We start from the raw sequence: 21,143 nt of genomic DNA, 5'->3' as shown, positions 1-21,143 counted from the left end.
TCGCCTTCCTAAAGTTCACATCCTAAGACCCGACCCCTTCCTAAAATATGTCTCTCTTCTGGGTGACTGACAATGGGAATGTCCAATACCTTCTACAGATATACACCCCCAATTAAAGGGGAGGACCTTTTATCCCCTGGTGTCCACTGAAGCTTGGAATGTACCTGGCATACTGTAGACCTTGTAAAAATGGACTGAATCATTCAAATCACTGTTTCCCTCAGCACAGAGGTTAAGACAGGTTTCACCACTATCCTTTGCTCCTGGGTGGAAATTAACACTGTATACTCCTCTTGACTTTGACCCTTCCTTTTGCATCTTTCTTTCCTTTTCCATAGCTTTTAAACTGTGGTACCATGACATATACTCCTACTGGCCATGTGAACATTTGTGGTTAATCACTACTAGGATCCTAAACCCTATAAAAGAAAACAAATATTTCAGTTTTATTCATCTATAGCATACGCTCATCCAGTCACCGTTAACTAGAACTTCCTGGAAATATACAGATACCAGAGGCTTTTGCAGAGTGGTTAGAAATAATACAAGCTATGGGTCAGGCTGACTTGGGTTAGAATCCTGCCTTTGCCATTTCCTAGCTTCAGGTCTTCAGCTTTGGGCCCTTGGGCAAGGCATTTAACCACAGTGAGCCTCAGCCTCCCCATCTTAGACAGGCTGATGATTGTAGCACCTGTAAGGACTGTAAGGGTTGTCGAGGGTTACACGACACATAGCATGTGTAAAGGCTGGCACTTAGCCAGCACTGGATAAATACCAGCACTGTTATATCATCCCACCTGCCAAAACGCTGCGTCTAACCACTGATACTTGGACATTTTCTAACAATCACCCAGGACTTGTCCATTTATCTGCCTTCCTACCTTTAATTCTCCCGTGAATTCTACAAGTTGTTATATAATGACTTTTATTATACATTGGAAAGAAGTAGTAAGGCATGATGCCCACTGACCCAAATTCAGCAGTCGGCAGCGGGTAACTCAAAGACAAAAATGACAATTTTAGAACAGGAATCATCTGCATAATATGCAAGGTTTGTGCTGCTGCTCTGACTGCAGACAAGCCTTTCTTTCAAAGCAGGCCTCCCCACCAGCGGCACCAGAAGCCCGAGGGGAGGCTTTAAAAACACCTAACAGATTCCTGCGCTGATACCCTGAAGATTCAGCGTCAGAGGTTTGAGGTAGAGCCTACGAATCTCTATCTCTGAAAAGCTCGCTGGGTGATGCATGTATACGTCCAACCAGGCTCTGAACCAGGCTGGTGCCGAACACAATCATTTTTTTGTTGGATCTTTGCGGCTGAGACAAGTGAAACCACAGTTAACCACAGTTAAAGCACACTGACTATTTTTAGACCCTGAATGTACCAATTAGGTGGTGGGTGTTGAGCTTTACAATAGAAAGCATTTCTCCAGCGTGGTCATGGCGTGAGAGAGCTGTCGGCTTTCCCCAGGTCATGGATGGCCTTATTATCCAACAGTTCCTTCTTCTTGCCGCTTGGGCTCACTGCGTTGTTCAGCATTGCCCTAACCACAGTCGCCACTGGCACAGAGTGCCCACTCGCCCAAGATTCTGGTAAGGAGCCAAAGAATTTCCTAACCAACCATTCCCCTGGGCGAGATTCTTGCCTATCACACAGTAGAACTCTAAAGGGAAAAAGAAAAGCAGAGGAAGAGATGGTTTACTGTCTTCAGACCATAGAGGGTGTTATGAACTGCACTGTGCCCACCCCACCAAATTCATGTTGAAGCTCTAACCCCCAGTGTGGTTGAATTTGAAAACAGTGCATTTATGGGGGTAATTCAGATTAAATTAGGTCACAAGGGTGGGACCTTGATCTGATAGGACTGGTATCCCTACAGCAGAGGGAGAGAGATCAAATACCTCTCCACATGCACACAGAGGAAAGATTACGTCAGGACACAGAGAGAAGGCCATCTACAAACCAGGAAGAGAGGCCTCAGCAGACACTAACTCTGATGGCACCTTGACTTTGGACTTCGAGCCTCAAGAATTGTGAGAAAATAAATTGCTTATGGCTTCTAGTCTGTGGTGTTATTCTGTTATGGCAGCCTGAACGGATTAATACAATGGGTGAAAGGTTTTATTTGGTGAATGAAGAGGATTTTTTTTTTAAGGCAGCAAAAGCCACCCAGGAAATTCCAGACTACTCTGAACCTGGCACCAACAAATGGTCTACCCTTTCCTTCAAAGCCAGAAGGATGCTTCGGAGAAGCAATCCACCTCTAGTCAACTCCTTTCATATCTTAGGTATCTTGGTTGTCAGCCTCCTCAAATGAAAAACTAACTTCTGGGGAATAACGAACAGTAGTGTACTGTTAGGCAGTATGAATACTTACCCAGGCCTAAACACAGAGTAACGATCAAACTGTAATTCTTCAACCCTAGCTTCCACTTCTCCCTGTTAATAAAAACCAAATTTTAGTATTTAAGCAAGAAGAGCAATTTACTGTAACGCCTACGAGGGAATAACTTGGGGTTTTGAAGATAGTCTGCTTCTGCGGGTCTCAGTAATTGTAAATATCCTTATCTAGAATTTTAGACTCTGGGAAGTTAAGGAAGAGATGGTTTATCCTGACAGGCAGTAGAGAGTTAAAAAAAGATGTCCTGACTGAGAGGATGGCTGCCTAGTCAGTGCGGCCTCTCACGTGACTGCTTTTAAAACAGATCCAGAGACTAAGGAACATGTTAGGAGTTCAACCATCAATGAATAACGTCCCCTTAGGCTAGAATTAATGTTGCAGGCTGACGAACAGCAAACTTTTTTGGTTTTCAGGTAGTTCCAGCAGCTCAGAAGACCCACAGATGCTCTGTATTACTGTCTTCCTAACAAATCCCGTCAAATTTCAAGAGACAGCAAGATTACATCTATATGATGGCTTTAAATTAAATTTGTTAAACCATGAATTTTCCTGCCAGGCGTCTCTAAGAACAGAAATGCCAGAGGAGCTCAGGCCACAGAGATATCCGAAGGCCTTGTGAATTCAGTGGCACGCTCTCCTTTTTCTTGGCATGTTCATACTGTTCATTTGGCACCTTGCCTGATTCATCATATAATCTTGGGTAGCTTTTTAAAAAACTTTTTAAAAATTAATGTTTTTTAGTATATTTACAGAGTCCTGTCACCTTCCTTACAATCTACGCTTAGAATTGTTTCTTCACCCCCGACCAAAAACCCTATACCAATTAGCACTGACTCCCATCCCCTCTCCCCAAGCCCTAACCAACCATTAATCTTTCTATCTCTATAGATTTGCCTATTCTGGGTATTTCATACGCATGGAATCAAAGTAGTTGTGGTCTTTTGGGACCAGCCTCTCTCTTTTAGCATAATGTTTTCAAGGTTTACCCACATTATAGCATGTATCATGCCTTTTTACAGTTGAATAATATTCTATTGCATGTATATACCAGATTTTATTCATCCATTCATTAGCTGATGGGTATTTGGGTTGTTTCCACTCTAGCTATTATGAATAATGTTGCCATGAACATTCATATACAAGTGTTTATGTGGACAAATCTCTTAGCTTTTACAAAGATATGTTTTGTCTCTATTAGCAGGGTGCATAGAAGAGTTAACATAGCAGGCTGAGACTCTATGATCTTAGAAAGGCCTGCCTGCAAGGTTGACCTTTGGCTTGTGTCAGGGAACTTGGATTTCAGGAGTGTCCTGGTCATTACCTAACTGATAGGGTAGTTTAGTGCCTAAACTAGTTGTACAAACCATGTGGCTTATGCTGAACACTTGCTTTCCTTCTGGAAGCTTATAATTTTTTCCACGCTCAGGGTGCCAACGTGATTGACCCCATGAAAACTCTGAACTCCGGGGCTCGGGCAAATTTCTCTCATTTCCTCAACACTCAAAGCTGAAGGCATTAAGCGACCCTACTGAGAGAAGACTCTTGGAAGCTCGTACCCATTTCCTCTGGTCTTCACTCCATGTACTCCATGTACTCCTTCCCTTTACTAACTTTGCTTCATAGCCTTTCATTGTAATAAATCATTGCTATGGCTGTAACTATATGCTGCATCTTGGTGAGACCGTCTATCAAATTGCCAAACTTGGGGCCAGACTTGGGGAATCCCCAAACATGCTGATTAGAGATACCCTGAGGGCAAGAGCCACCATACCCAATACTAAAATATCATCTACTCCGGGAAAGTTTAAGAATCACTGCCTCAAAGTCTCTTCTAATGCTAAGATTCTATGCTGATTTCATGATTACTAGATAATCAACAGGGGGAAAGACATTGGAAATTATCTTTAAAATCACTCCTGTTTACTAAATATATCTGTGCAAAAAAAAAAAATCCCTGCTGCTATAAAAAAATGCACAATGTAATGCATTTAATGCATTTCTGTATTATTAAGCATTTTACATTATTTAGGTGCTTAATGACTGAGCCACCCAGGCGCCCCTACATTATTTAGTATTGCCAATTAGCAGGGTCTCCAAAGTACAGGAAAGATAGAAATGTGCACAAACCTTAACTTGCAGATATAAAAAACTGCTTGACTTATCAGCTCCCCTAGAGGACAGCAAGTTAAAATGTTTGCACCCTCCAGCCTTTGCCAGCTCTGCAGACTTGAGGACATAATCCCGATCCACACGAACAAATCCTTCCTAAGGGGGAAAAGGATGAGAGTTATTTCCAAAACGCTGCGAGTTCATCTTAAAGATTACTACTCAGGTTGGGTGGCAGGCTAGGAGGCCTGCAGGGGAATGGAGATCTAAATAAAATGCATCCAAGCATAGGCCCTGGGAAAAGCTCCAAGTGTGATCCTCAGGACAGACCAGCTGCGGCAGCAAGGCCAGTGAAATAATAAGGGCAGTGACATTGAGACACAGACACCACACAAATCTGCAAGGAACAAAAGGAACAATAAGACCAGGATAAGAAACGGCTTGAAGTCACACATCTATTTGTCTTTTAATAACTTCCGATTCTCAATTTTCTCTGTGTCAGCTCTAACAGGCAGGAGTCTCAGGGCATACCTGAGAGCTCTATCCAGGCACTAGCAGAACAAAGCCTATTTAATTTCCAATTTTTGTGTATGTTTTACAACATACTTCATATATCAGTAAAGAGTGAATCCTCACTTTTTTTTTTTTTTTTTTTTACTGACAGGTATATAATCAAGAATGTTTGGGGACCCCTGGTCTAGACTCAGTCCCGTGAGGGTCGTGAGTGGTAGGGACTTTCTTCTTGATTCATATCTCAGCATCAGTGTATACCCAGCACATAACAGGTACTCTAAAAATACTTGAATGAACGAAGAAAAGTCGAATGAAAGCAGAGAAAAGGCAAATCTAGTTAGAGAGAGAGAGAGAGAGAGAGGGGAGAATTAAGTGGCAATAAATAGGAGGAGGGGGGAGAATGGTGCAAACAATAGACTGTAAACTCATTTCTAGGGCTTAATGGAAGGACACATGCCTGTACCCAGACAAGGGAATGCCACGAAGCAACAGCTTCTGGGGACCACCACAGATGCTGGCATCCTCAAACCCCAGAGCGCTGGAGAGGAGTCTAAAGCCTAGTGAGCTGAACTTCAGAAATACCCGAAACTACATAATGAAGTTTTCTGTAATTTCAAATCTGAATTTCCTACGATTCCAAATCTGAAGACTACATTACCACCCTAATGATTTTTTTTAAGTTAAATATTTGCCCTAGGGCACTTATTGATCCTAAATGTTTTCTGTCTTAAGGAGAGGTGTGTCTCGCACCTCAGGAAACATCACATCCAACCCCTTCATTAGGGAGATGTGAGAACAAGAGCCAGTGATCTGGTGAACTTCTGGCTCAGAAGAGAAAGCTGAGAGTGGAATGCATATTCCTGCCTCTGAGCCGTGCTCCCCATCGTACCCATCTTCCTTCTCATCTCACACTGCCTCCAGCTAATGAATAGGACTCATTCATAACTGGGGCGGCCCCACAAAGATGTCCATGTGCTGATCCCCATACCTGTGAATATGTTAGGTTATACAGCAAAGGGTTATCAGACTGCAGGTGGAATTTAGGTTGCTAATCAGCTGACCTTAAAATACGATTATTCTGTATCATCCACCTGGGCCCAATGTAATCACAAGAGTCCCTAAAGGTGGAAGAGGGAAGCCGAAGAGAAGGGATGGGCTATGTGGTGTGAGGAGTACTCAGTCACCTGTCCCTGGCTCCCGAAGATGGAGGGAGCGGACCATGCACCAAGGAGTGCAGGCGGCCTCTGGAAGCTGGAAAACGCAAACAAATGGATGCCTCCCCAGGGCCTCCGGAACATAGCCCTGTCAACACCTTGATTTTATCTCAGCGAAATCCATGTTGGATTTCTAACTTACAGAACTGTAAGATGATACATTTTTGTTGTTTTAAGCCACTAGATTTGAGGCAATTTGTTACAGCAGCAATAGGAAACTAATACAACAGGCCCAACCTTTTTCAGATTTTATGGAAGTCGATCATAAAAGAAGAGTAAACATACTGTAAGTATAGAGCTTGGTGCCTTTGCATCAGCTGAACACCCTCTGCAGCCCACTCCCAGATCAAGAACTAGAACGTCACCCTCACCCCAAAGCCTCTCCTGTCCTCCTGTCAGTGGTGATAGCACATTTTAACCACACCCACTACCTGCAGGGCAGGGTTAGGTTTCTGTCTTTCTTGACGTAACATAAACGTCACTCGTCACCCACACATCACCACCGTCTCCTTCGTCACCCACACATCACCACCGTCTCCTTCGTCACCCACACATCACCACCGTCTCCTTCGTCACCCACACATCACCACCGTCTCCTTCGTCACCCACACATCACCACCGTCTCCTTCGTCACCCACACATCACCACCGTCTCCTTCGTCACCCACACATCACCACCGTCTCCTTCGTCACCCACACATCACCACCGTCTCCTTCGTCACCCACACATCACCACCGTCTCCTTCGTCACCCACACATCACCACCGTCTCCTTCGTCACCCACACATCACCACCGTCTCCTTCGTCACCCACACATCACCACCGTCTCCTTCGTCACCCACACATCACCACCGTCTCCTTCGTCACCCACACATCACCACCGTCTCCTTCGTCACCCACACATCACCACCGTCTCCTTCGTCACGTGTTGTACAACTGCATATTCGATCCTCACAACGGGCTCGCCTACACCCTGATTCCAACTCACGACGCCGCTCTTTCACGCCTGTGTGAAGCAAACCGAGTTTACTACTCTGCTCCATTCTCTGAATGGAGATTTTACGTGTGCTCAAGGAATCCCCAAACTCTGATTTCGAGAACAGGTTGGTTATGCACAATGAAATCACAGCATTGACTGGTGAAATAAATTCCTTTTCGTTGTTGCTGCTGTCTTAGCACGACTTCTTGGAAGCGTTATCACAGTTGCCTCTGTTAAAATGCTTTTTTTCTTTCATCGGTTTCTTGAAAAATAAAGGAAAGATTCAGCCAATCACAAGTCCCTGGACCGACGCTGTCTCTCTCGCTTAATCCAGGGCCAGTAAAGGGATAATTTGATTAAACTGAGACCCTAATTTATTTGGCTTTAGTGCTGGATCAACCTCTCCTTAATAGAGTCCTGCCATCTCCAATTGTCTGATGAAAATTAGAGTGACATAAATGCCATGGGACTTTTCCAATCTGATTAGTCAGCTGAAGCACATCAATACCACCCTAGCCATCAGACTCTGGCGTCCTTCCTTTCATGGGCTTGGCTAACAACTGACAACCGCTCCATGAAGGACGAGCACCCACGCTGCTGCGGAGACCCCCACGCTTAGCCCGTCATCCCCACTCAATGGGCCCTGTTGACAAGGTGCCCGTACCTTTCTCCACTGCTGTTCTCTGGACAAAGCTAAATATTGTTTTATTAGCAATCAATGGCTGTTAATCCAAAATGATTTCACAAATCCTCTGAGCCCCCAAGCTGATTATAAATACCCATTTTTCCAAGCCCACAATTTTTGAATTTCACTTCCCCCACCCCGATGCATGGCCTTTTAGCTGGTGAATGAAACTCAAAAGCAAAGGGGTCAACGGCTTCCAAGAACTTAGAAACCGAACTTAAACGTGGATGCTAGTGACAGACTTGGAGACACCAACACAGGCTAATTTTCTCTGCAGTGAGGAAGATTCCGTTTAGAGATAGAAGGAAGTTATCTTTAAAATCTTATTAACATCCTTTCTTGTTCTCTAATGGTGCAAATAAAAAAAAGCAATAGAAGAAACAAGCTAAAACAAGCTGCTTCACATCCCAGAAACAAAGTTTCCATGTGTTTTCCCAGAAAAACCATATTTAGTTTTCCCTAACCATATGGCAGGAGAAAAGACATCTCTTCTGAGAGCATTACGTCCATTCTGTTACAGTGTCTTTATGATTCTATAGTCAGTGTGTCTTACTTTCAGCTAGGCAGAGTTCCTTCTAGAAAAAGGAACTGATTAAGTAAATTCCCACTATAAATTTCCTTTCCCAGCACCCACTCAAAAGAATATACACAATGTAATGAGACTCAGCAGAGATACCCTCACAGGCTCCACAAACACCTAAGGAGACAAATTCTCCAATGACTCTTTAAATCTTATTAAAATCCAAAGCTACTAAGTATTTCTTCTAATCTTCTTTACACAATCCTGATAACTAGGAACACGCTGGCTTAAGAACAACTTCTCCCTACAAGGTATTTCAGCACAGACGGGCATGACGAGAGAGCACGCCGCAATGACTCAACGTCCCGGGGCATCCTTCTCCAAGGAGGGAGGACCTGTCGTTCTGTAAAGGGGTGCACTTAGCCATACTCCTGCTTCAGATTCTTTCTCCTTTATTCCCATTTCAATGCAGCCCAATAAATTAGTCTAGAAGACAGAGATGCCGACAAAAAACAAATAGTATAATCTGAGACCCTATTTGCTTGTGTTTCTGGAGGCCATCTCTATATTTGATATATAGTGGTGGAACCAAGATCTTGGTTAGAGAAAAAGCTCTGGATAGAAAAAGAAAATCAAACAGATAACTGAGATTCCTGAGTCCATCTCTACGTTCTCACAAAATATTTCCATTTGGGGCCTTCTTTTCTCTGGGTGATGGAAGTCAAAGAATTCTGCAGGCTAAAGGGGTCTCAGTGGTCACCTCCTTTCCCAGTACCAACGAGGAGGCACCGGCCCCCGGGAGCAACCCAGCACACTCCAGGACCCACAGCTATTTGGTATCCAAATAGAGCCTTAAGCCACTGAAGGCACTTTGACTTCACAAGCCCCTTCCAGATGTCGAATCAAACAGTACATATTACAACAGGAGGCAGCAAGCTCTTCCTGTAAAGGATGAGACAGCAAACACTCAGACGTGCAAGCTTCTGCTACAGCGACACAGCTCTACCATCGAGGTACAACAGCAGCCGCCAATAATACATAAAGTAACGACAGCAGCTGTGTCCCAACAAAACTTCATTACGGATACTGAAATTTGAATTGCTTATATTTTCACACGTCATGATATATTATTCCCCTCTTGACATTTTTTAGCTATTTAAAAATATAAAAACATTCTTAGCTCAGTGGGCTATCCAAAAACAGGTGGGCTGTATGTGGCCCACGGTCTCTGGTCTGCAAACCCCAGGATTAGAAGAATGTATCATTAGAATCAGACGCCAGGGGATTCTAACGATGTCTAATAAATGTTACAAAGGCTGCTTTAATCACATTACCGGCATTGTCCATTCAACAGAATCCAAGAACCTGGACCGTGAGGAAGCCAATGGAGAGGCGAAACCATATTACTCCTCCTCAAACTGACTAACCACGTCCTTCTCTGAATACGAATAAGGGGAAAGCGCTCTTCTCAGTGACATCTGTGAGTTTCTGCTCTACACCCCAGGCCAATGTAGATGTGGTTTTCAAAGGGTATTGCAACCTTCACTAGCAGACAAGTTACTTCTTCAAGACTGGTGAAGGCCACCTGGGACTCCAGTATCTAGAAAAGCAGCAGGAGAGGAAGACCAACACATCTTACTGCCTTGCAAAAGCAGGTCCAACCAGAGGAGGGTTGGCTGCCTCTGAATCCCCCAAGATGCTAAAAATAGTTGCCAGGCTTCCAGCCTTAGAGATTCTGACCCAGTAGATCCGGACTGGGGCCAAGTAAGGAAGCTTCTGCACTGACTGGACAACTGGGGCCTGTGAGTGTGAAAGAGGACATCAGCATCTAACATGACTACACGAAATGGTTTTCCAAACAGCTGAAAAAGTGAACAGACCTATCCCTACACCAGTTTCAGGGGAAATCTGAGTAGACTGAATTTTATGGGTTGTAATGTTTTCCCCCAAACTCATATGTTGAAGTCGTGACCTCTAGTACCTCAGAATGTGACCTTATTTGGAAACGGGGTCATCGCTGATGTTATTAAGTTAAGGTGAAGTCAAACTGAGTAGGGTGGGTCTTAATCTACTTGGACTAGTGCCGTGGTAAAAAGGAACAATTTGGACATAGCCACATGCACTCAGGAAAAACGCCAAATGAAGAGACACAGAGAGAAGGCGGTCATCTATGAGTCAAGGAGAGAAGCCTGGAAGTTCCTTCCCTTACAGCCCTCAGGGGAACCAAATCTGCCAGCACCTTGATCTCAGACTTCTAGTCCCCAGAGCTGTGAGACACTAAATTTCTGTTGTTTAAGCCACCCTGGGTATGGTGCTTTGTTATAAGAGCCTCAGAAAATTCACACACAGAAGATCACAGGGAAATAAGATGGCTACTCAGAGGGCATCAATAATGAGACAGAAACCCTGAATTTCTTGAAGTTTCTCTACCGGAAAGTCCTATCGCTTAGGAAAAATGTGGAACGTTCCAGTTACAGAACAGCTACAGAATGACACCAGGCTTGTACCAGCTTCTCTGATGAGCTCTATTTCTTTAGACAGGGCTGTTGACCCAGAACACCAGGTAGGGTGAGCTTGGAAATCCACGATCCCCCATCATACAATTGCTATTACCTAGCCACCTGTGAGCTGTCACCTCTTTTAAACTGCCTAAATTTACCACAACCATCATCCAATCTAAATTAGTATCAAATTTTTTTTAAAAAAGACTTTCCAGTGGAAATGTCAGCTTACTTTCTATCATTATCCTCTTGAACCATTTAAACCCCAACTCATTTCTGAGATTATATTTGGCTTACTAGTTTTTTTCTCTTGCTTACCCATTAATACTTTTATCTTTTCAAACTGATTTTGGAGAATAAAAGGTATTGAGTAGCCTGAGGGGTGGGGAACCAACTCCACTTAAAAAAATATTCTGGATAGGGAAGACATCCAATTCCTCTGATTAAAATTGCTTTACACCATTTGGATGCAACAAAGCAATTTAGACTTTTCCTTGGAGCACCCTGTAATGGGATTTGCCTCATGTCATGAAAATCAACTGCTCTATGCCTAATGCAGTGGTTTTTATTTTGCTGAGTCACCGCCAAAATCAGGTTGGCACTTGAGACAGCTGAACCTGCAGTGTACTAGAACAAAAGTTTTCCAATGCTTTTTAGAAGGCACACTGCTTGTGACTGTCCCTGGGACAGAAATGACCGCACTAGCTGCTGAGCAGGAATATGACCCTTTCTAGGAGACACAATGTGCCAATTCCAGGGAGAGTCAAACTTCTCTATAATCCATACTTCCTAGCACAGAGCTCAAAACCCAGCTGGGTTCCAAAGTGGACATAACAGAACTGCAGAAGATTTGGAAATACATCCCTACTAAAAGCATAAATAGAATTATTCTCTGGATCACCAACAGGGCCAGAGAAATACATCTGAGCTGAACTCCTTAGTTGGTATAAACCAGTAGTTCTTAACCATGTGCCCTCCTAATGATTCTGATACACGGGCCTGTTTATAAATCTATGACAAGGCCCCATGGCAGCATCGTGGTACTGCATATTTAATAGACACATTTAGGAACGCCTAGGTAGTTCAGCTGGTTAAGTGTCCAACCTTGATTTCGGCTCAGGTCATGATCTCAAGGTTGTGAGATCGAGGCCCACTTTGGCTCCTCACTGGGCGTGGAGCCTGGTTGGGATTCTCTCCCTCTCCCTCCACCCCTCCCATCTCCCTCCGCTCACTTTTACTCTTGCACTCTCCCTCTAAAAAAAATACTAAATAAATAAACGCATTTAGCTCCAACAATCCTCTGCCAGAGGAATAAACTATAGTCAAGGTATGAATTAAGATAGTATTACCACTTGCTGAGGATATATATAGTAAGCAGTGACTTTTGACTAGATAGGACTTCTGGACGGAGGCTGATGCGATCTGGAATACCATTAAAAAGAAGATAAAATGTGGATCAGAACAGTCTGCGTCAGGGCTGAATCACCACTGGGGTTGAATCACCACTGAAGGCTGAGTCATCACTAGAGGCTAGCTGAATCGTGCCTGTTCTGATGGTCTATATCATAAGTTTAAAACTTGGCATGAAAATAGGTTGCAAATCATTCATGTGAGAATGCTTTGAGTTTAAAACATTTATAAGAAAAAAAAAAGCTTATTGCTAACAGCATGAGCCAGTTACTTTTACTCAGACATAATGGTTTGCCTTAGTCAGAGGACGGAGTGACAGCAATATTTGCAAGAGGCAAGACCTTGTAAATATTTATGATGTGACCAGCACAAAGACCTGAACTCCAGGACTGTTTTGAAGGAAAGATGAATTTATCCATACTATTCAAAGTATAGCAAAGGATATGGCAGCACACGAAATTATAAATGATAACAGCTTATTACATGTAAGCACTATGGGATGTAAAGAAAAAGAGTCAGCAAGAAAGGAATCGTTGACATTACCAGCCAGTGAAAGGGAAAGGGATCTATGTCTTCCTTACCGCCCCGGCCTTCTTTCTGGTGGTACCCAGGCAACAAAATCCAACATCATGACCTTGAAAGGCAGAAGCGTAGTCATCCAACTTTTCAAAGTCCACCACTTCTTGATTCTAAACAACAAGGACACAGTTGTATATAGCTTGATGTTATTAAAAGAGAGAGACAGGAAAGGACCCCTCTAAATTTAAAGGGTACAGAACATTACTGAAGAGGCTACTCACTTATCAAGTTTTGCAAGCTCTTTGCCCTGGCATGTCTTCTGCCATTCTCCTTCTATCTTTTCCACGTTAGTCTATTTAGTAGGCAGATTCTTAGGGCATGGGAATCGCGATTCCACACGGTGCTTATTTTATTTAGTAAGAAACCTCTGATAGAGTTAGAGGGGCACTGGCAGAGGGGCAGAAAACTGGGGGGTTAGATCTTAGGCACGGATACACTTAATAATTTACACAATATTAATAAGGTACTGGGTAGTTTTTAAGACCTATGACCAAGTGACTGTTACTATTTACCAAATGGATACTTTGCTGGGAGACAAACCAAGTTTAATAAGATAAATAGAAATTAAATTAAGCAGAATGCATAATCATATTACAAAATTTTTTTGCAAGCTCCTTTTTTTCCCACTAAAAAGCAATTAATCTGAATTCAAAATCAACAATGCTCTTATATGTCCACAGTACACATAACTGGACTATAAGTGATTCAGATCTCTAAAGTCAAGTTCAAATATAATTTTCTCTCTGGAAAAATAAAAGGCCTGTCTATATTACCAGGAAGGAGACCAATGAAGTACAATGTCAGGGCAAGGAATGGTGTTTGGAATCTCAAAGACCTAGGTTCAACTCTTGAGCCTGCTACTTACTAAGCGTGTAATTTTGGCCAAGTTATTTGGTCAAGTCATATGCCTCAGTTTTTCCAGCAATAAAAATGGAAATGATAATCTCTCCCTCAGTCCAATTCATGAACCACCTGTGTTAGAATCAGCCTGCGAGTGCTTGATAAAAAAAGCATCTTCCTAGGTGTCGCACCAATACTTCTGAAGCAGAAAGTACACTTTTAATAATTCTCATGCTCACTCAACTTTAAGAACCTCCATGTAGGGATGCCTGCGTGGCTCAGTCAGTTAAGGGTTTGTCTCTTGGTTATGGCTGAGGTCATGATCTCAGGATTGTGAGATCAAGCCCAGTCCAGCAGGGAGTCTGCTTCTCCCTCTCCTTCTGCCCCTCCTCCTGCTCACGCACTCTCTCTCTCTCTCTCTCAAATAAATAAACAAATCTTAAAAAAAAAAACAAAAAACCTCCATGTAACCTCATAAGTTTGTTGTGAAACTTAAAAAAGACAGATTGAGAAATGCCCATCATCCGGGATTTCAAATAAAATGTAGTTTTCCTTCCTTACCATCAGCTCTTTCAAAAGGATTTTTCTGGCACTGTGAGCATGCCGAAGAAAAATATGTTCCCATTAAGTGCATAACCAAAAGACATGCCAACAATACTCGATTATCAAAGCACAGGACTCAATTTCAGTTTCTAATTACTGGAGGTATTTGACACACTCCATGAAGCCAGACAGTGAAGACCACATATTAACTAAGTCTGAGCAAAGATGTCCATTTTATTTATTTTTTACTTTTTTAAAGATTTTATTTATTTATTTGACAGAGATAGAGACAGCCAGCGAGAGAGGGAACACAAGCAGGGGGAGTGGGAGAGGAAGAAGCAGGCTCATAGCGGAGGAGCCTGATGTGGGGCTCGATCCCATAACGCCGGGATCACGCCCTGAGCCGAAGGCAGACGCTTAACTGCTGTGCCACCCACGTGCCCCAAGATGTCCATTTTAAACAGAAAAGTCCTGATGGACATTATATGTAAAATGACCTGACCATGGACCTACAGAGGTTAAGAACATTTATTTGTGAGACCACCTGTGATTTGGAATGTTCCACCGGTGAAGCCTGTGGGACCAACTTCTATAGCTGTGGGGTCTCAGGATTACATTATAGTTTCATTTACTGCTTTTTACAACTCCCTTTACATGGGGAAAGGAATCTCCTCAAAGCTCAGACTTCAACTACTTAGGGAAGTCTGGCACATCATTTGGTTAACCATGAAAGTATAAGTGACGATGAAAAGGATATTCCACTTCCAAGGCTGCAGCCCTGGGAAGTTAGGCAGGGCAATTCTTGTAAGGGAATAACCTCACCTTTATTGCCATAGACCTTGCCTGCAATTCACTGACATTAATACTGAGTGCACAGGTAAATAAAACAAGCAAAGTGGTTGAGAAAATGGCCTGGAGTTACAGGCCTGTCTCTAGAACCCAGCTTCAATGGCCCTGAAAACGTGCTCTTCCCCATCTTTGGAGCCCTCATTACAAGCCAGGCCGGCCTTATGGGGTCTACATTGAGAGAAGGACTTTGCCCAAGGTCACACGGTGAGTGGGGAGGCCAACCTGGGCCTGTAACCAGGATTCCAGCTTCCAGGGGGCTCTCACAGACCATTCTCGGCCACACTGTGATCACCTCTCCTCCACTCCCCGGCCAGGCAATGTTCAGCCTTTAGGCATGGAAAATACGTTCACCCCGAAGAATCACTGCAAGTCCAGTTTTGAGTCCCAGCTCAAATACCCACCACATTTTTATAAGCGTCCTCATCGAAGGTGAGCTTTCTCCGGCCAATGAGCGTGACTTTGGAAAACAGGCTCTGTTCCAACATTTCTTTTAAGAGCACTCTGCCGGTTTCCCCGCTGGCGCCCAGAATAAAGACGGATTTATTCTGCATCCTGAAGTCTTCCCGAAGCTTTGGCAGCGCCTCAGTCTCGGCCATGCTACAGAAATAACACCGACAGTTGCTGGTGTTGGGATGTTTAAGGGATGGCCCTTGCTTACTCTAGGGAACAATGGTGGTTTATTTGCTCTGGAAAAGGGTATTGTTATTCTCCGCAGTCTGGGCCCAGGGGAAAGTGCTGAATCACCTGCAGGGCGTGGCACCCTGGCCATCCCTGCACCTGAGCCAATCTACAGCTCCGAAGGGGCCCTAACAGCAGAATGTGCCCAGGTGCCATGGCACCCAGAGGCCTCGTTCCCAGACGGTACTCCCCGTTCCAACCCCTCCTTCCTCCGACCACTGGGGTGCGAGGGCCCAGCTCGGTCCCCTGCGCAGAGGGGTTACCTGGAGCCAGCCTCCAGCCCCGCGTCCTCACGCCGCAGCAGGAGCAGGGCGGCGGCCAGTGCCACCGCCGCCGCCACCACCGCCGCCACCGCGCTCACCGCCGCGGGCCCGGCTGTCCGGGCATCACCCCTTCCCCGCGGTTCCACGTGCCCTCGCCCCATTCGGCGGGTGCCCCTCCCAGGTGTGCCCGGGGGTCGCAGACTGCTGAGCCCCCGCCTACCCGATTACGTCTTCCGGTGACTTCGCTGCGCCGCTGCCTCGCTCCGCCCAGCGGGGGCGAGGCCTGAGGGACAGCGAGGGACGGGCGGGTGCCTGGGCTCCCGGCCAGGCCGGCCGCGAACACGTGCGCAGCGCCAGGCGGTATCGCAAGCTTGGAGACCGCTCCCTAAACGTCATCAATCGCGAGCACCCTCTTTCCGCACTTCGTGTCACCACCTAGGCTAAGCTCGCCCTTATCCGTGGCCTCAGCCAATAGACTGGATCTTCGCTGGTCTCTTTCTAAAACGTGTTATTTCAGTTGTGTATTGGACATCTCTGTCTCAAGTTCACCACGTCAAAACCTTAAACTTTTCCCACCCAACCACCCCAATCAGAAATGAAACAAACCAGCTCCTTGCCTCTCTTGGGCCTCAGTGTGCCTATGCATTCTCACACTCTTCACCCCTCCCTTCTCTCTCAAGTCAGAAATTTAGGCTGTCCCCTTTGATTCCTTTTTCCTGGATTTTCCTCAGCCCAGTTTAATCACCAAGTCCTGTCCCATCTGCCTTTCAGATACTTCTCTTGTATAAGTCTTGCTCTCACCAGAGCTCACCAGCGTAACTGGTTTCCTTGCTCACAACCCCAGTGGTGAGCCAGGGTGATCTCTCACACGTGATTCTGTGGTCCACTCTCCCAAGCCACATCAGTGGTGTTTGGCACATAACAATCTACACTGGACATGCCCTGGACCTTGGAAGTCCTGGACGGGGAATTAGAATCACAAGTAGGAATCTGAACAACAGAGATAGATTGTTGGGGCTGCCCAGCATTCAAATTCTATCCCTATTTTGGGGGATTCCAAAATAAGTGGGAGGCAGGACCCCCACCTCCCACCATAGAAGCCAAGTAAAAGCTTTGTTCCCTCACCCAACTCCTTGGGAATTGTTTTATGTAGGTGAGACCTGGGCTCAGCTCAACAGACACCTCCATCCAGGTTGTTCGCTTTGGGGTGAGTAATAAATGTATGCAGTGGAAGCCTGAGATAGGGTTTGGTTGGGTGGGGCAAAGGCATAGGATAGGACAAGGGCATCCTCTGATCCGTCAGCCAACTGATGATGTGATCGTTTGTGTTTTGCCCCCTCAATTCTTGCCTGTTTTCAGAGCCTGTTCTTTATAGTTTGTTATTCTTCCAAAAATTTTGTTTCCTGTTTAAATTACCCAGAGCTACCTTGTCTTACTTGCAATAAAAAACTTGAATGATACAGAGCAGAGTGATTCGTTCCACACTGGCCTGTCACGGTGCTTAGACCCTTCCCCTTGAGTCCCTACAGCTTTTCTACTAAAATGTAACTTAAAATCTTGTCAGCTAGCGCTCTCTCAAGAATTCATTGATTAAATCTGTTGCAGAGATTAACTTTCCTCTAGTGTCCATTCTTCCCTTTTTTTAGTTGTGGCATAATTGCTATATGATAAAACGCACCCGTCCTAACAGTTCAGTTCCATGATTTTAGACAATCGTGTATACACCTAGGTAACCCACCGAAACAAGATATAGAACATTTCTGTCATCCTGGAATCATACCTTCATTCCTCTTTCTAGGCAATCCCTCCCCATCCCAGAAGCAACCATTTTCTAATCTCTATTAATACAGATTAGTTTTGTCTGTTACAGAACTTCATTAAATAAAATCATACAACATATACTCTTTGGTGCCTCAAGTTTTTTCTGCTCAACATAATACTTTTAAGACTCATCCCTATTATTTGTAGGGCTGCATTGTGACCTCATGGATCCCTTTCTTAAAAAATAAAGTTAAAAATTTATATAACTACATTAGTATAAAAACAAATATGTCTGTATTAATTAACATATTAATAAAATGTTTTAGTCAGCCTAAAAGTTTATTTTTTTCTCCTGATTTTGGAGAAATTAGAACATTCTCATGGGCCTGGGCACTGTGCCTGCTGTGCCAAATGGGTAAGCCAGCCCTGGTTGTTTCATGTGTCAGTACTTTGTTCCTTTGTATTGCTGAGTGACATTCTGTTGTTTGAATATCCCATAACATCTTGCACCATTCTCCTGTTGATGGACACTGGGTTTGTTTCCTGGTTTGGGCTATTATGAATAAGGCTCCTATGGACACTCTTGTACCAGTCTTTCTGAGAACATATGTTTTCATTACTCTTAGGTAAATACCTAGGAGAGGAATGACCAAAGAGTTCGCTCAGGTGAACGTACCATTTTATTCTCCTACCCACTTGGTATCATCGATCTTTTTAATTTTAGTCTTTTAGTGAATGTTATATAATCAAATGGCTCCTCATCTTTCTTTTAGCAATAGAGTCCTGTCTGACCACATGGCTGTCCATTTAGATTCTGTATTTCCCAGGATCACTTGCAAGTCAAAGTGACCATGTGACAATGTTTTAGCCAATGAGCTGCAAGCAGAGGTAATATGTGCCTGTTTGAATCATATTTTGTTTATTTTTGCATTTTTTAAAGATTTATTTATTTATTTTAAAGAGAGAGAGAGAGAGCATGAGCAGGGGGAAGGCCAGGAGAGGGAGAGAAAGAATCCTCAAGCAGACTCCCCGCTGAACACAGAACAAGTCTGGGGCTTGATCCCATGACCCCGAGATCATGACCTGAGCCAAAATCAAGAGTCGGATGCTTAACTGACTGAGCCACCCAGGCTTCCCTTGAATCACATTTTAATAAGGAAGTTACCTGCTTTCCCTTCATTTTCCCTTTCCTCCTATCATTAGGCCAGAACATGAATGTGGTACATTCTGAGCCAGTGAGCCAGGTGAGCCAGCTCTGACTATGGGAAGAACAATACCCTAGAAGATAGAGCAAGAAGTTAGAACCTGAGTCCCTGGATGACTTCCTTAGAACAGAGACGCTCACCCACGCTGGACTGACTGCCCTCCTGTGGGCAGTGGGAGAGAAGTAAACTTCTGTCATGTTGGAGTCACCTTAATTTTGTTTCCACAGCTTAGCCAGCAGTTGCCTAATATAAAATCCGTTTAGTCGATCTTGCCGATGGGTACTTACTGATTTTTTTAATGTGAGCTAAATACTGTGCTAGGCACTATAGATTTTTCCAAGATGAATCAGATACCAGATACATTTACTCTCACCTGAGAAGGCAAGTCATGAATACTTGAGGAGCTAAATAAAAGTACATGTTAATATTATTAAGCATCCCCCAAAACCTTCAGAGGGTTTTGCACATGTTAAATGCCAAGTGAGTATAAAGACAAGAGATGGAAACTCTGAGAAAGACAAGCCCATGACTTTTCTTTTCTGACAGTTGGCAAGCATCAAGGTCTTGAGGTAATGTGACATGTCCTAGGCCACAAAAGTCCATGGCAAAAGGGAAGAGAAAAGCATAAGGGAAGGAAAGATCCTGCCAAGTTCAGGTTTGACATTACCTTTACGTAAATGAAGTTTGTTCATTTATCTTGGCCTCCATTTTGTTATCTGTAAAATGAGAAGTTTTTATTATGTTCATTTTGCTCCAAGAAGCAGAGACTCACCCATGCTAGCTTGAACAAAGATGGTGAATATTGTCAGGATACACATATTGTGTAAGGGAGACAGAATCTCAGAGAAACCTGAAAATAGGATCTGCTGTAGGATCGGGCCTCATGGAGACAGAACTGGAAGGTAGTTCTGTGTTTTGGTCCAATGGAGATTCTTTAAGATTGGAGATCCGTGCATCTTCACTTTTCAGCTATATTTTTAGATACACTTTAATTAAGACTCTTTCCATTTGAAGGAATTGAAACATCAACTCAAACTGCTTGGAGCAAAAAAAAAAAAAATGAAGTTCTTCTCATTTTTAGCTGATTTTCCTGTATTTGTCGTATTATTCAGGTTCCCTAGCATTTTGGAGTGTATTCTGTCAGTGATCTATGTTGAGGGAATGTGGTAGGTGGGAGTGTGGCTGGTTTTGAGGGGCCAAAATCAATATGGCTGAAATGGAGGGATGAAAGCATGGGGCAGGGGCAGGGGAGAGGACACTGGAGAGGCAGATGGGGTCTAGACTGCACAGGATCTCCTAAGATAAATTATTATTGTAATATTTTTTTAAATTTACTTAACTTGATTTCTTTCCATGTACTTTCGACGGTTGTCTTCAATTTAAGGCAGTGGCATATTACTTTAATTACTATTAGTACATTTATTAATACTCATTACTATCAATACATTTCATATAGTATGTAAGAATGAGGAAATTTTAAAAGTTTATTAAACATTTTTTAAAATATTAAGAACAAGGGAGTATATAGTACATGTGGGATATGACAAATTCATGATGATAGTATTTAAATGAGTAACCTTTGGTAAACACTGGTGTACTGCGCAGTTTTCATTTGTCCCTTCAGATCTACTTTTCACCCCTGCATCCTTTTCTGTAACCCCAGACCTGACCTCTAAGTCATGCATCATCTGGTCTCCCTTGGCCTCTGGCTTCTGGTGGAATTTCACCAGTGGGAAGCACAGGCAGGAGATGGAAAGGGGAAGAAGTGTGAAATTAGAGTCTTTATCCTCCCAAATCTCTTCTTAAGCGTTGCTGCGTGTTGACCCTCTGCTAGAGGGCACAATTCCTGCCCGCCCACCCTCCCTTGCAGTTACAGTACTGTCTCAGGTTTTGGCAACCCCCTCCTGACATCACCCATTCAGACCCAAGTGTGGCAAAACCTCCCTGCTGGGGCTAGCACTGGGACACAGTACCATCCCTCGTTTGGTTTTTCTTGACCTTGTCCACACCCTTTTGAATCTTCTCTGATTAAATGCTCCTCAGTCATTCCATCTGAACACACTATCATTTACTGCCAAAACTCTGCCCAACGTACCA

The 21,143-nt window shown here is 43.9% G+C and overlaps 1 protein-coding gene across 2 annotated transcripts; it reads right to left on the bottom strand.

Moving 5' to 3' along the window:
* Positions 1-1,172: 1,172 nt before the first annotated feature.
* Positions 1,173-16,444, bottom strand: HTATIP2 (HIV-1 Tat interactive protein 2). Of its 2 annotated transcripts, none has more exons than XM_011226044.3 (6): positions 16,301-16,444; positions 15,541-15,736; positions 12,910-13,017; positions 4,529-4,666; positions 2,378-2,439; positions 1,173-1,663 (listed from the first exon to the last, which is right to left on the bottom strand). In XM_011226044.3, the coding sequence occupies exons 2-6, from the start codon at positions 15,733-15,735 to the stop codon at positions 1,438-1,440; spliced, it is 729 nt and encodes a 242-aa protein (XP_011224346.1). In that variant the 5' UTR covers position 15,736; positions 16,301-16,444; the 3' UTR covers positions 1,173-1,437. The 2 variants fall into 2 exon arrangements, with proteins under 2 accessions (XP_011224346.1, XP_002920140.3); XM_002920094.3 differs by lacking the exon at positions 16,301-16,444 and adding an exon at positions 16,081-16,294.
* Between the last annotated feature and the right edge of the window lie 4,699 nt (positions 16,445-21,143).

Source organism: Ailuropoda melanoleuca, chromosome 16, assembly GCF_002007445.2.
Source record: "Ailuropoda melanoleuca isolate Jingjing chromosome 16, ASM200744v2, whole genome shotgun sequence".
NCBI classification, from domain to species: domain Eukaryota; kingdom Metazoa; phylum Chordata; class Mammalia; order Carnivora; family Ursidae; genus Ailuropoda; species Ailuropoda melanoleuca.
The sequence above is the reverse complement of the archived record's forward strand: the minus strand, read 5'-3'. Positions and strand labels throughout refer to the sequence as shown.

Bases quoted from the DNA above. Each gene is read 5' to 3' on its own strand.
- HTATIP2 (XM_002920094.3), bottom strand. From the start codon at position 16,241: ATGGGGCGAGGGCACGTGGAACCGCGGGGAAGGGGTGATGCCCGGACA. The intron at 15,737-16,080 runs GTAACCCCTCTG...TTATTTCTGTAG, and splicing joins GGGCTGGAGGCTGGCTCCAG to CATGGCCGAGACTGAGGCGC. The intron at 1,664-2,377 runs GTAAGTATTCAT...TTTTCCCTTTAG, and splicing joins TACTCTGTGTTTAGGCCTGG to AGTTCTACTGTGTGATAGGC.